Source organism: Centropristis striata, chromosome 2 (genome assembly GCF_030273125.1).
Source record: "Centropristis striata isolate RG_2023a ecotype Rhode Island chromosome 2, C.striata_1.0, whole genome shotgun sequence".
Lineage (NCBI taxonomy): Eukaryota > Metazoa > Chordata > Actinopteri > Perciformes > Serranidae > Centropristis > Centropristis striata.
The window spans coordinates 3977157-3992597 of record NC_081518.1 but is presented as its reverse complement, the minus strand read 5'-3'; the positions used below and the strand labels follow the sequence as shown (position 1 = coordinate 3992597).

The window sequence follows — 15441 nt, the reverse complement described above, 5'->3', positions numbered from 1 at the left end:
GGCTTTGAAGAGAATGAGATTGAATTAGATTAATTTGAAAGGCTGTGCTGCTGCAAGTTTTTTTTTTTTTCATGTTAATGTCACATGTTCTCGCAGAGAAACTGGATCTGGTTTGTTTAGGAGATGCACATACCTTTTAATTTGAAGGCACTGGAAATATGATCTTAGACCTTATCGTTTGCTTCAGAGCTTTGTGTACCATTCTGTGGCCTCTTCCTAGAAAAGATGGAGCTTTTATGAATAACGAATATTTTAAACTGGCTGTCTTTAGTCAAGATATTAATTCACAGTTATATGGTCGGATGATCAAAGGTGTTGCTTAAAAATGACTTCATTCTAACTTTTAACTGCACATAACCTGTAGTTAGACACAGACATATCTGTATCTATAGATATCATCTATCTATAGATATCATCGTGTATGTTTTCCTATAATGCCCTGCCTATCCTGCTGCCCCCGCGACCCGGCCCCAGATAAGCGGAAGAAAATGAATGGATGTTTTCCTATATGCGCTGATATGAAAACCTCTTTTACAGAACATATAATGCAGGAAAAGATGCTTGGGTGATTTATAACAGGCGTAATAAAACTATTTATTTTATTTTTCTTCTTTTTTTCTTTAAATGGTCAGCAGTTAATTGATGCTGAACAAACAGTATTGATGGATATTGAGCTATTTATTTTATCAATCAAATCAAAATTACTTTATTCATCCCCAAGGGGAAATTCAGTTAGTCTGGTAGAATCTTATTTTATCTTTTTTTTTAAATCTTATCTTATTTTGATGTATTTCTTATATGACAATGTAATTAATTATATGTATAATGTTTGATATTGTTAAATTTTCATTTCCATTTCCATTTAGTCATTTAGCAGACACTTACAGTGGAAAAAAGGGGAACAAATAGTCTCTTAAATAGTCTTTGATACAGTTATTTGTTTTGCAAAAGCAGCTTTCTGAGTCTTTTTGCAGAGTCATATTGCTGCAACATCTGCACAATCTACATAAAAAATGGTCAAGTTTAATTCCAGTTTGGTTAACATATTGAGAAACAAAGAACAGAAGAAAGAATAAAAATCCGTCATCAGTTGGGCTCAAATGAATCATCTATTGACTTTCTTTCTTTATCATAAGATATTTTACATTCAGTCACAAAGACTTTGCAGAAATATCTCACATAGCATCCCACCAAGGAGAGAAAAGCAGCGCTGCAGGTGCAAAAGACTGAATCTACCTTATCTTTTTCTTTTAGGTTGATGTTTCAGTTGTGTGTTTGCTGTCAAACCTAAATTCAAACGTGTTGCTCTGCATGTTTGAGTGTTAATCTAAAACCATGATTCTACAGCCTAAAAGAGTCTGGTTAACAGTCTACTATCTCATCTTTATCGACATGATTTTTCTTTATTTTCTCTACATTTCTTGCACAAATCGCTTACTGTTTCATGTCCTTTTTTTTGCATTTTCTTTAAAACATTTCTCTTTTTTTTCCAGGTCGAAATGAGCTGATAGCCAGATACATCAAGCTCCGGACCGGGAAGACGAGGACTCGGAAGCAGGTAAGAGAGGAGACGTCTCTGTTGCATGAGTGTCAGAGGGCTGTCAGATCTGAATGTGTGCAGATTGTTGCTTTTGTTTCCAGACAGAGACAAACACAATGCTTAGCTGTCGAGGGGACTTCTGAGGCTGACAAGTCCCCCGTCACTGCATGAACAGATGTCCCTAGAATATAAAATTCCCCAGTATTGTCGCTTATAAGTGCACATACTGTGTAAGAAGCGTAGAAGTTGTTAAAGCTAATTCGTCCTTAAAAATGCAGCCTTTAATGTCCTGCAGCGAAGCAGCTCCGTACAATAAATAGAAGAGCATTGAAGAAAAGCCACAGCAGCTCAACAGGGCAAGTATTCTTCCTCATGACTAAATCATGGAGGTTGTGCACTTGGTTGGAGTAGAAGCCTGTATTAATAGGAAGGTGGAAGCCCTAATAGATTGGTACAGTGTCTGATCAAAGAGGATTCGCTGAGAGTGCATCCTGTCTGCTGCAGCCCTGCAGACTCACAGCTCACCACAGTTCACATTTCTGAATCAGGCTGTGATGAATTTATTAGTCTGTGCTGCCGTACGTCATGTAAATGTAATACTATACTATCATTCTCTCATATATATATATATATATATATATATATATATATATATATATATATATATTAGGGATATTAGGGATTTTTTCCCACACAACTAATTGCAGAGATCTTCATCTCTCTTCTGTAGTGGAATTAGCATACGGTATTATGGAGCATACTCTTATCACATTTGTTGTGAAATATTAGTTCCTTGTGCAAAATAAGAAAAATATTTGATGCTTAAAACGGCATACTTATTTTTGACAACTGCTTTCAAATAAAATACAAAAATCCTACTTAAAACTTGGTTGATGCTCTCCCTGAGATAATCAATAACAATAATACCCACAATCAGGGCAAATTTGGCCAATTTCACAATTAAAATAATAAGTAAACATGTGCTTAAGGTGCAACAGAGAGGTGATGTGCAAACAATAAAATTGAAAATGTTTCACCTGTTTGTACGCAGAGAAATGTTTGACTTTTAGCACTTTTTAGCCCTAAACCTTGAAAACATTCAGGTGTTTTCCAGGATTTCCAGCACCTGTAGAATCCTGAAGATATGATGTAAACTATGTAATAATATATGTAATAAGCTACACTGTATCACAGTCAAAGTGAACTTACTGCAGTCTGCTTTGATTTTGAGTTGGATTTTGTAGTTACTGCAATTTTTGCATCATTATTTCTCTGAAATAAAGCAAAATTGAAATCTAAAACTTTGTCACAAGATAAAACAGACATCAAGGAGTTCATTTTTAGTTATAAATCAATTTCAAGCTTAAATCTAGTTACTGCAGTTAGACTTTGTAGGGCAGAATACCTCTCAAATGACTTAAAGTACTGAAATAAATCCAAGAAAACAGTTTGTTCTTCTATTGAAATCAGCTGATAATGAGCAGCTTCAGTACCAGTATGAAGCCCTGTGAACAGGAAATCCCCCGTATGACCAGCGACTTGAATGACAATGATAAACAAGCCGGTGACTCTGTGACATTCGATCAGTGCGTGTGAATTGATCAGTCTGGAGCAGAAAGGCCGCGTGGTTTCTCTCTCTGTGACTCTTCTCCTCGGCACACAATCAGAACGAGAGAAACACGTTGTTTACACCAAGAAACACACACACACACACACACACACCTGTTTCTATTGTTGGCTTCAATGCATGGTGTGTGTGTGTGTGTGTGGGTAAATGATGTGTTGTTTACATTAAGGCTGCAGCTAACGAGTATTCTCGGCAAGTCGATTGAGAATAAATTAATTAGCAACAATGTTGATAATTCAGTAATTGTTTTTTAAGCAGAATTCTCCAAATTTTAGCATTTGAAATGCAATTTTTTACTGGTTTTCTGATGATAGAAACCTTAACATTTTGTATTTTGGACTGTTGGTTGCACAAAATAAGCTTTTTGAAGGAGGGCTGTCACAGTGTCATGATTATTGTGGCCAAAATAATTCACAATGAGGATATTATCGTGATACCTACTGAAAATTTCATATATATATATATATATATTTATATATATCAAACATAATAACAATATTGGCCAAAAATACATAACAAAGCAAAAAAAATTGGTTAGCTTTTCTAACCATTAAATATTACAGTATATTTTGATAGACATATGGTGTTTAGTACATTTAACAGTGAGAAAAAGTATTTTAACAAAAAATAAATGCAAAAATTACAGTGATGGCTTGTATATATATTACAATATATTATATATATAAGGTGCCAGAGTATTTTACAGTGGAATCAGTTATCCCCCCCCCCAAAAAAAAAATGTAAAAAATACTGTTTTGGCTGATATATACATTTACAGTGTTTCATTGTTACTGAAACTGAATTAACCCATTTATCATTTTACGTCTTTTACTGTCATAGTTTACATTTTTTACAGTGTATATGTGTACATATTTACACATATATACATGTACATCAAACATAAGAACAATATTGGCCAAAAATACATAACAAAACAAAAAAATTTAGCTTTTCTTAAATTAAGTTTTTGAAAGAATAGTAAACAAAATAAGTAAGACCAGACTGGGGAATTAGGAAACAAAACACAATGTTTTCTGTCAAATGAATCTTTAACTTTTCATTTTCTCTGTTTGTGCACGACGGTGGAGAGAGAGAGAGTCTGTTATCATAATTATACAAAAACATAAATTAATCAACAGGCTCTGGATTATTTACACCATATTATCATATGTGTGTTATTAGCATGATATCAATATTTATTTTTTTAAATATCCTGGTTCCCATCAGTACCGGTTCACTGTGACACCCCTCGTTTGAATTTGTGACTTTAAAGGAAGAATTTTCTGACATTTTCTGAGCCCAAACAGTCAACCAGTTAATTGAAAACATAATCGTCAGTTTAATCGAAAGAGGAGAATAATCGTTAGCAGCAGCTCTAATCATCATTATCTGTTAAATTGTTTTTGTCTATGAAATGCCAGAGAAAAATGTAAATGTAATTGTAATATCCCAGATCCCATTATGACGTCTTTAAATGAATTGCTTTGTCTGACAAACACTCCAAAAACCCAAAGATGCTGATTTAATCATAATAATAATAATAATAATGATAAATAAAATCCTCGTAGCTGGATCCAGGGAATGTTTGACAAATTTGCCTGAAAAAACAATGAAAATATTTGCAGATTTATCGCCAGTTGATCCGTTAATTGACTTCAGTTTTATTTTTTATGCATCTGCCTACATACTTGCAGAGGGAGCACTTATTAAATCACTCTGCTCCCGTTAGAAAACTCACCTCGAGTGTGATTTGCGTGAACAGTGTCAGAGGAGACACCCCCTCAAACACATCACTCCTCTTTCTAACTGCTGCTGGCACCGCTCACTGTTTTTTCCTGTGAGAATATTAAATAATTTTGCGCCGTGTGAACGTCGGGAGGGTAAACTTGGCCGGTGAAATGCCTCACCCAGCTCCCGCAAGAATAGCAGACGAGCCAATTCTCATTCAACGCACAGCAGATCACATCTGGGTGCTCTTAATGTGTGCTAAAGGGGCCTGCATCCTCCTTAATCAGTTCACTTAAGTGACGACAACACACAGCATAACGCTTTATTGGCTGTTAGCTTGCTGTGTGGTTTAGAGATGCTTCTGTTATGCTGCTTTTTCCCCCTAAAGTGTCTGAAGGCGACACACTACAGGCAAAAACATTGTTTTTTTCATACATTGGTCAATGTTGATGTTTTGGGCTGTTTTTCTCCCATAACATGTCTTCTTTTAGAATAGCAGGAATGGAAACATCCAAAACAGAGGTTTCAAACTCAAATTACCTGGGGGCTGCTGGAGGCAGTATCAAAATGACCAAAAAAAGACATAGAATGATCAGAAAAAAGACACAAAATGACAGAAAAAAAGCTAAATGACTTAAAAAAGACACAAAATGACCAAAAAAACCCACAAAATTACTTAAAAAAAGGCACAAAATGACAAAAATGACACAAAATGACCAAAAAAATACATAGAATTACCAAAAAAGATACAAAATTATTTAAAAAAGACACAAAATGACAGGAAAAAACTAAATTACTTTAAAAAGACACAAAATGACCAAAAAAGACACAGAATTACCAAAAAAGACACAACATTATTTAAAAAAGACACAAAATGACCCAAAAGACACAAAATAACCAAAAAATATGCAAAATGACTAAAAAAACCCACAATTACCAAAAAAGACACAAAATTATTGAAAAAGACACAAAATTATGTAAAAAGACACAAAATGACCAAAAAAGACACAAAATTACTAAAAAAAGACACAGAATTACCACCCCCTGATCTAAAACAAACATTTAGGTAAATAATATATTTGATCCATTTTCGTCTGTAGATTTCTCCTGAATTCACTAAAAGTTAGTGTTGTATTGCAGCGTGTTGTATTGTGAGTTTAGTCTAAACTTGCATCTTTAGAAAGCTCCCACTCTCCTGCACAATATTCTGTGTTTTACATGTTCTATATGGTTGTTGCTATGAATTAGATTCAATATTTTGTCTTGAAATACTCATTTCTATTAAGAATGTATGATATCTTTAAAGGCTGTCTCCTCAAAATTAGTTTTTGCTCTGAGATCTCAACTTCAGCTTCACTTACAGACACCAAACTTACCAGTTGTATTTCTAACTTTATTCTGAAGTTTTCTATTGAGGGGTTTGTCTATAAATCATTCATACCCTGATTTATACAACATTTTGTTCATAAAAACATGACGAAAATTGGTTTTTTTTTTTTGGCTTTTTGACAGTTTTTTCTGTTTTATGAAATGATAAAAGGAGATATCACAGTTTCCTTCTGTAAAAAACAAAACAAAAACAGAAAACAAAATAATAACTTTGAAATGTGCTTTATCCAATGTTCAGTTTTATGTCTTGACGCACACATAATTTATGCAAATGAGCGCATATCTAATGAATACTCACCTCATTTGCATATCGAAACACAACATTTCATGAAACTTGTGATACAAAAATAACTGTCTTAATGTAAATACCAAAACTGGGGAAGTTTAATTGGTGATATCTATAAGTTAATTCCCCTGAAACCAAGAAATGTATAATCCACTCTGTACTTTTTTTTGAATATACTTGTTTTTTATTTTCCGTTTTCTCTTTTTTTTTTTTTTAATGGAGGTGTCTAGTCACATACAGGTCTTAGCAAGAAAGAAAGTTCGAGAAATCCAAGCTGCCATTAAGGTACGTCTGGCTTTGCCCAGTTGCAGGGGGCTTTTCATTGCCATGGTTACAGGCTCTTCCTTTGTTTTCCTCCCCTCCCCTACCCCGCAGGTGTCTAGTCACATTCAGGTTCTTGCCAGAAGGAAATCTCGTGAGTTTCATTCCAAGCTAAAGGTATGCGCTTTTCTGCTTTTGGGCTTGTTGGTTGCTGTGCGACTTAACTACCTTCTGCTGACTGTCGTCTGTTCACATTTCTAACCTCCTCCACCTCCTCCACCTCCTCCACCTCCTCACTCCACCTCAACCCTCACCAGACATGCTCTCACTGTCCTGTCTACTTGGTGTTTTTCATTACATTTATTCACTTTTCTGAACGGCTCTTCATATCTACGACTTGGTAGAAAAATATAAAAACAGTGACCATATTTTGTTTCAGTTAAAATAATGAAATTGATAAATATCAGTGGTTCTGGTAGTTTAAGAGCCTGACCAATACTGGATTTATGAGGCTGATATAAAAAATCTGATAACCATTTATATATATATATATATATATATATATATATATATATATATATATATATATATATAAACGGTATATATTTATACTGTATACTGTTTTTGCCAGGACTTTCCCGTAATAAATACGGTGCAACTTTTTCTAATATTACGGTAAAATGATATTAGCACTTCATATCCACGACTTGGTATAAAAATAGTTTTTAGTATTTTGATTCAGTTAAAATAATGAAATGGATAAATATCAGTGGTTCTGGTAGTTTGAGAGCCTGATCAATACTATTTATGAGGCTGAAAAAATCTGATAACTATATATATATATATATATATATATATATATATATATATATATATATATATATATATATATATATATATATATATATATATATATATATATATATATATATATATATATATATATATATATATGTATATATATATATGTATATACATACATACACACACATAAACCAGCAGCTGCGGTTGCCAGAAAAGATTATATTTAAAGATTATAATTATATTATATTTTACCGTAAAAAATAAAAAGTTTTTCCATCAAAAGAAACTCTGTTCTACCATATGATTGACAAGAAAATATTTTATAAATCCTACATAAATTAAAGATTTTGTTGTTTTGATATATATATATTAGGGTGCATCAAAAAACACAATTCTTGAATTTTGATATGGCTGGGTGCTAAAAGTGTTCCAATATATGTAGAAACAACACATGCAAAATATTTTCCCAGTACATGATGATTTAGGGGTGCCACCGCACACCTGTTTTTGTTGGATAAAGTGGTTAACAGTGCTCAATGGTCGCCATGGAGATCTGAGGTAAACAATACTAGAGCTCAAGAAAACTGAGGTAATATTTCTGTGTTGGGTATGTATTATTACATATTACCATCATATCTGTAGTTGTGTCTTTGTACACTTATTTATCATAAGTCATTTAAGTCATATTTATAGGTATTTAGACTATATACAGTTAAAATTTGAGTATCTACTATCACATGACCATAGGCCACTACTACTATTGCCATCACTATAGACCAGTACTCCTATCACATCACCACAGACCAGTACTCCTATCACATGATCAGAGACCAGTACTCCTACCACATCATCACAGACCAGTACTCCTATCACATTACCACAGACCAGTACTCCTATCACATGATCAGAGACCAGTACTCCTACCACATCATCACAGACCAGTACTCCTATCACATTACCACAGACCAGTACTCCTATCACATGATCACAGACCAGTACTCCTATCACATGATCACAGACCAGTACTCCTATCACATGATCACAGACCAGTACTCCTATCACATCACCACAGACTAGTACTCCTATCACATCACCACAGACCAGTACTCCTATCACATTACCACAGACCAGTACTCCTATCACATCATCACAGACCAGTACTCCTATCACATCATCACAGACCAGTACTCCTATCACATTACCACAGACCAGTACTCCTATCACATCATCACAGACCAGTACTCCTATCACATGATCAGAGACCAGTACTCCTACCACATCATCACAGACCAGTACTCCTATCACATTACCACAGACCAGTACTCCTATCACATGATCACAGACCAGTACTCCTATCACATGATCACAGACCAGTACTCCTATCACATGATCACAGACCAGTACTCCTATCACATCACCACAGACTAGTACTCCTATCACATCACCACAGACCAGTACTCCTATCACATCACCACAGACCAGTACTCCTATCACATCATCACAGACCAGTACTCCTATCACATCATCACAGACCAGTACTCCTATCACATGATCACAGACCAGTACTCCTATCACATGATCACAGACCAGTACTCCTATCACATGATCACAGACCAGTACTCCTATCACATGATCACAGACCAGTACTCCTATCACATCACCACAGACTAGTACTCCTATCACATCACCACAGACCAGTACTCCTATCACATCATCACAGACCAGTACTCCTATCACATCATCACAGACCAGTACTCCTATCACATTACCACAGACCAGTACTACTATCACATCACCACAGACCAGTACTCCTATCACATCACCACAGACCAGTACTCCTATCACATCATAGACTAGAGGCGGCTGTGGCTCAGTTGGTAGTGCAATCGCCCACTGATTGGAATGTTGGTGGTTCGATCCCTGACCATGGCAGCCACATGTCAAAGTATCCTTGGGCAATACTGAACCCCAAAAGGCCCACGATGCTGCATTCATCAGTGAATGAACTCCCAATGGTGGCAGGTGGCACTAGTGTGAATGGGTGAATGAATGAATGCGCCATCTGTAGTGCAAAGCACTTTGGATAAAATCTCTATATAAGTGCAGTCCATCCATTTACCATTTAGACCACTACTACTATCACCATCCTTGTACACTACTACTATCCACTACTACTATATAGTGCAGCAGGCAGTTGAGCATGACCTACCAACAGCCAAACATTGCTGCTGCAAATGCACGCTAATCCCTGAATAGGACGGTTACTCTTGGGTGGCGGGTGGGGAGACATATCTGGGGGGATTCGCACTGGCTAGGTTCAGAGTTCAGGTTCCATTTCCTCTCTCTTTCTCCCTGGTGATGTTGTTCAGTGGAGCAGACTCTGGCACAAGTTTAGTTAGTGTCAGCTCTTACCATTAGGCCCTGTTAGTTGCCAGTGAGTTAGCCACTAGAGAGGGTGTCTCAGTAACGCACCTTGTGTTTAGCAATAAAGTCAATTAAACTTTATATGTGTGTCCAATATCCATCACTGCTGCACAAAATTCAGGGTAAGGCCATGTGAACATGTCCCATTGACTTCCATTCATTTCGTCTATTGGACAAATGAATGGAGAATCTTGAAAGTTGAATTCTGGGAAATGCCCTAGTTGCCCAAAGGGCAAACAAACAACTTTTGCTTTGATAACCCTATAGAACATTTTAGTGTATAAAAGTTCACTGTACTCAACATTTCCAGGTCAACCTTTTGGCAATTAGACCAAAAATTGCAAATTTTTCGAAATTTCACCAAAGTTCATGTGTTAGGTGGCACCCCTAAATCTCAATGGAATTCCTCAAAACTTTGCAAAAGTCATTTTTATGTTAAGTGGAACAAAATGCAATCCCAGCCAAATTGATATTTTGAAATTAAAAATTCCCATTCAAATTTGATGCACCCTAATATATATATATATATATATATATATGTACACACATTTACATCAAACATAAGAACAATATTGGCCAAAAATACATAACAAAACAAAAAAAAAATGCGGTAGGCTGTTCTTAAATTAAGTTTTTGAAAGAATAGTAAACAAAATAAGTAAGACTGTCCAGACTGTCAGCGAGCCTCTGAAAATCAAATGTTATTCTCTCATTTGCTTCTTTTTCTGCTTTCGGCTATGCATCGTGATTTTGAGGTTGGACAGGCCACAACTTTGATCCACTTTGTAAAACCAAATCCAAACGAGAATTGGAAGAAGGACTTCAGCAAAACAAATTTGAGAGAGCACTCAACTTTTATCAATTTATATATTTTTATATACATCAATTTAGGTTGATTGTAGTTGTATTTGATGCAGAAATATTGCGTTTCATGTGAGTGAAGACTGATTTATGCCATCTGCCATTCGCTTTTGGGAAAATTTGGGAAAAAAAATCATCATCGCCTCATGGCAATCCATCTAAGATTGTGGAGATATTTCAGTCCAGAACAAACTGGCAAATTGATTGATGAACCTACAGAGAAATTCCTTTAAAAAAAAAAAAAAAAAAAAAAAAAAACGTTTTAAAAACTGTGTCAAATAACATCAAAAACTTATTTTTTCTTCATTTCATTCATCCTTTATTTATTTCTCAAGGAATCATTGAGGACAATGATGTTGAAAGTACAGAGAAAACACATGCAACAACATTAAAAACAGTTGCAGTGAAAGGCAGAGTTATTGTTTATCAAACTGAAAAAATCATTTGTTGTGAGTAAGTCACGTCTGTCCTGCAGTTTCTAGTTACCAATCAGCTGATTCACACCGTTACCGGCTCTAATAAGCTAAAACCAACTAATTTATCAGCCTATACTGGTCAGGCTCTACTTTTTACTCCATGCACATCTTTAATAATTTATTAAAACCACAATCAAAGTGTGCAAATGTCGGGAAAGCATGCTGGGCTGGCTGTTGGTGAGTGGCTGGAAGCTGCCGGTCCGAGGGAACGGGTCTGATGGCTGACTCTCTCTGAGCTGCTCTCTCTCTCTCTCTCTCTCTCTCTCTCTCTCTCTGCTTTCTTCTTCTCCCTCCTTCAGTCTGTTGATAACTCCAGACTGGCACAAAGCCACGGACGGCTGTCGGCCGCTTTCCTTCCTGCCGGTTCAGATGTCGTCATTTCAGAGCGTTCTTGTCACTTATTTCAGCAATAGTGAATTCTGTTCAAATCACTGCAGAAAGCTTCTCCACAATGGTTTATTAAAATGGGAGAAAAGCAACGTGAAAGAAGTCATCTTGAATAATATTGACCTGTAATTTGAGGTATTTTATGGAGTAATGCTTGTATATCAAAGGACACTCCACCCATCTGCTGTTTTCTTCTTCTTCTTCTCTCGGGGAAAGCGACTATACATTTTGACTTTCACACTTTGCTCCACTCCCAGTGTTCAACACTAATTAATGACCCCTCATTAATCTGTCTGTGTGTGTGTGTGTGTGTGTGTGTGTGTGTTGGGAGAGAGAAAGAGTCAGACAGGCAGCTAGCCACATGAATGCCTGGTCTTTCAAGGGCACAGGCGGCTGTCTAAAGAAAAACAGACAGCTTTTGTATGAATCCCTGTCTTTTCTCATTTAAAGCAAATTAGAGTCCAGGGGCAAAGAGAAATACAAGTGTGCCCTTCATTTCAGGGGGCATCAATGAAAACCTGCTGTTTCTGCTCTCGTCTATGGCATTTTAGTGAAATTACAGTCATTACGTTACTGTTCTGTTGTTTTGTCTCGAGTGATGACTACTGATCAGATTGTGAAAATTATAGAGAGCAAGACATTCGCCACAGAGACCAAGGATAATTTGTAAATACAAATTTCGTAATCCTTTGTTATTAAGTGTTGATTACATGCTGGTTTTTCATGCAGACTCCACTAACGGTTTAAAAAATGTTGACTTACTCACAACAAATGGATTTTTCAATAAAACCCTGTTTGTTTGCATTTAGGTTACGAGCATGGTAAGTATTCTCCTTCTGTGTGTGAGGCTGTTTCTGCTTCTATAGGGCCTCCTGTCTCCTGTTTCAGCTGCTAGTTTTGCATTTGTGCTCCTGCCATAGTGACCCAGTAGGTGCTGCCCAGTGTTTTCCCAGTTTAGTGGTGTCTCTTTGTGTCATCATACCATGATCACACTGTAGCTTGACTCTGCTCCACCAGCATCTGTTGCCAGCATGCTTACGTCCAGCTTCTGCCACCAGTCAGTCTGCATGGGTTTGCTAGTGTGTGTGTGGGTTGCCCCAGTGTGCACTCTGCTGCAGAATTTACACTGAATTTAACAGCTTCAGTGTCACTAAATAACTATAGCTGCACATTAACAAAGGACCATGTCCAAAACAACATACAATGTGCAGTGTTCTGCAGGCTTTAACCCTCTGGAGTCCATCTATTTATTGAAAATACACGTTTTATTTACAGTAATAACTTTATTTATATATGATATATAGACAAGTTGAGAAAGCCAGTTGAAAGTGAAATCATAGGAGTTTTCATAGTGTGCTGTTTATGTTTCTAGACTGTTTTTAAAATGTGTATTTTCTTTCTACAATGCAAACTATTACTATTTTTAATTTACATGCAAATAGACTGTTTTGTAGTTTTATTTTTTATTTTTTTTCTGCTGTTTTTGTGGGTATAATTGGTAAAAAAGGTTAATTTCCATAGACACCTGTGTCTTTTGTTTGTATTTTTTGCTTCTTGGCAGCTTTATACTTTGTTAATTAAAATAAAATGAAAAATCTGACTGATAGCCAAGTTTGTGTGGAGAAAAAGGAGCCATGCATGTGATGTAAGGACAGACTGAAAGATGCTAAACAGAGACAGAAATAAATGCATCGGAAGTTGACAAATTTGAACCAAAATCTGCTGGACTTCAGAGGTTTAAAGGCCCTCTGTGCTCTCTGTGGCCATTTACGATCATTGTAGATACATCCAGATCAATTTTAAACATTTTGCCCAAAGATTGAAGAAAAAGAAACTAACTGGAACTGTGAAACTTAGTTGGACTGGCGTCCTTCGTCTTTACTTGAGAAATTCTTCACAGTGTTTAGTTGTGTTTTGATATGTAGACACACGCAGCCTTGATAGAAGTTCAGCTGAATGAGTTTAAAAAAAAGTATTTTATTGGTAGATTAGTCAACAAGCAAACGCTTGTTTAAGTGCATACCACTGCTATTGCATTGTATATTGGAATCCAATTGTCATTGTTTGGCACATTCCTGTAAAAACACTTAAATAGTGATGCACATGCATCTTCCTTTAACCTGCCTGCAGCTTACTGTTGTTAGAGAGGTCGGTGGTGCTTTTAGTGTGTTGTTTGGAGTCTGTTTGTTGCTACCTCTGCAACATGCCCCACCTCCCCCTTTCTGTGAGAGTGCTAAGCCTTTTGTGACTGCTGTTAAAGGACCAAGCCGTGAAGGACAAAGCCCTCCAGAGCATGGCCTCCATGTCCTCGGCTCAGATCGTCTCTGCCACGGCTATTCACAACAAGCTGGGCCTGCCAGGCATCCCGCGCCCAGCCTTCCCCGGAGCAGGGGTAAGAGCCTTGTCGGCACCCCTCTATTGATCCGTCGTGTCCAGCTTCACCCAGGGCGGCGGCGGGGCCAAGCACGCCGACACCCGGGGCCAAATCACATTACACACCACAGCTTTGCACAACTGCCCCTATCAGATAAGCACACGATCAAAAGGAGTGCTAGTCAAGATAACTAACATCCACTCCGCTAAGATCCAGTTTGATCTCGTCGCTAACAGCTGCTCACAATCATATGTGCTTTGTTCTTGGTGCTTTGTTGTCTATTAATATATGTAATTCTCCAGTTATGGCAGGGGATGATATCAGCCGGTCAGCCGGGATCCTCACAAGAGTAAGTAGCATCACAACAGAAACTCCTTAGTGTGTTTTAGTAGCGTTTGGGCAACATGGTCTCACAGGAATCCGTGGAATAGCCACAGAATCACTCAAATTTCCGTGAAACTGACACGGATTTCGCTACAATGCAAGTTAATGACAGTCATATCCCGTGGCTATTCCAACATACAAAGTGATTATGTACATTCACTGAGTGAATATTTAGAAAATAAAACATATATTTCTCGCTAGAAATGTGATCAAAATCCATTTTTATGCAGAAACTAAGTCAAAATATAATTTTTTTTCACTAAAAATGAGAGAACTGTCCGCCATGTTTTTTGTTCTGACCGCCGGGACCTTGAAAGTCACGTGACTTGGACAGAAACAAATAGGAAAAAGTTTCACGGAAATTTGAGTTATTCCATGGCTATTTCACAGATTCCTGTGAGACCAGGTTTGTTTGGGTAACGCTTTATATTAGGAAACACATATTCAACATTAATTAGTTGCTTATTCGCATGCAAATAAGTAACATAGTGGCTCTTAATGAGTCATTATTAAGTAGTTATTAATGCCTTATTCTGCATGGCCTTATTATACAACCAGTAAGACATTAACTAAGAGTTTTCCCTCAATAACCTCAGAATTATTGCTTATTAGTAGTAAGTAAGGGAGTTGTTGTATATGAGTTATGATCTTAATACTTACTTACTTTGTATGGACTTTATAAGTCTCTACATATCGGTGAACGAAATCATGGAAATGGTGGTTCACTGGTAGACTAACATTGGTGCCAAGTGACCCACTTGGTAGAGAAATGATTGACATTACAATCTACCAATCCTCATCCAAAAGGAGCCACCAGTCATGTCAAAGGTCTGGACAAGGTGGATATTTGCTGTTTCGATGGTTTCGGGGAAAACTCTTAGTTAATGGCTTATTAGTTGT

The 15441-nt window shown here is 36.7% G+C and overlaps 1 protein-coding gene across 4 annotated transcripts in view; it reads left to right on the top strand.

The window, feature by feature from the left end:
• Positions 1-15441, top strand: part of tead1b (TEA domain family member 1b) — an 82074-nt gene that overhangs the window by 52887 nt on the left and 13746 nt on the right. The window contains exons 4-9 of one of the 4 annotated variants that reach the window (XM_059347686.1): positions 1494-1558; positions 6793-6855; positions 6946-7008; positions 12593-12604; positions 14044-14175; positions 14460-14506. In XM_059347686.1, the coding sequence (XP_059203669.1) occupies positions 1494-1558; positions 6793-6855; positions 6946-7008; positions 12593-12604; positions 14044-14175; positions 14460-14506 (382 nt within the window). Of the gene's footprint in view, positions 1-1493; positions 1559-6792; positions 7009-12592; positions 12605-14043; positions 14176-14459; positions 14507-15441 lie in introns of all 4 variants that reach the window. The other 3 variants (XM_059347677.1, XM_059347704.1, XM_059347695.1) reach the window with 3 other exon arrangements.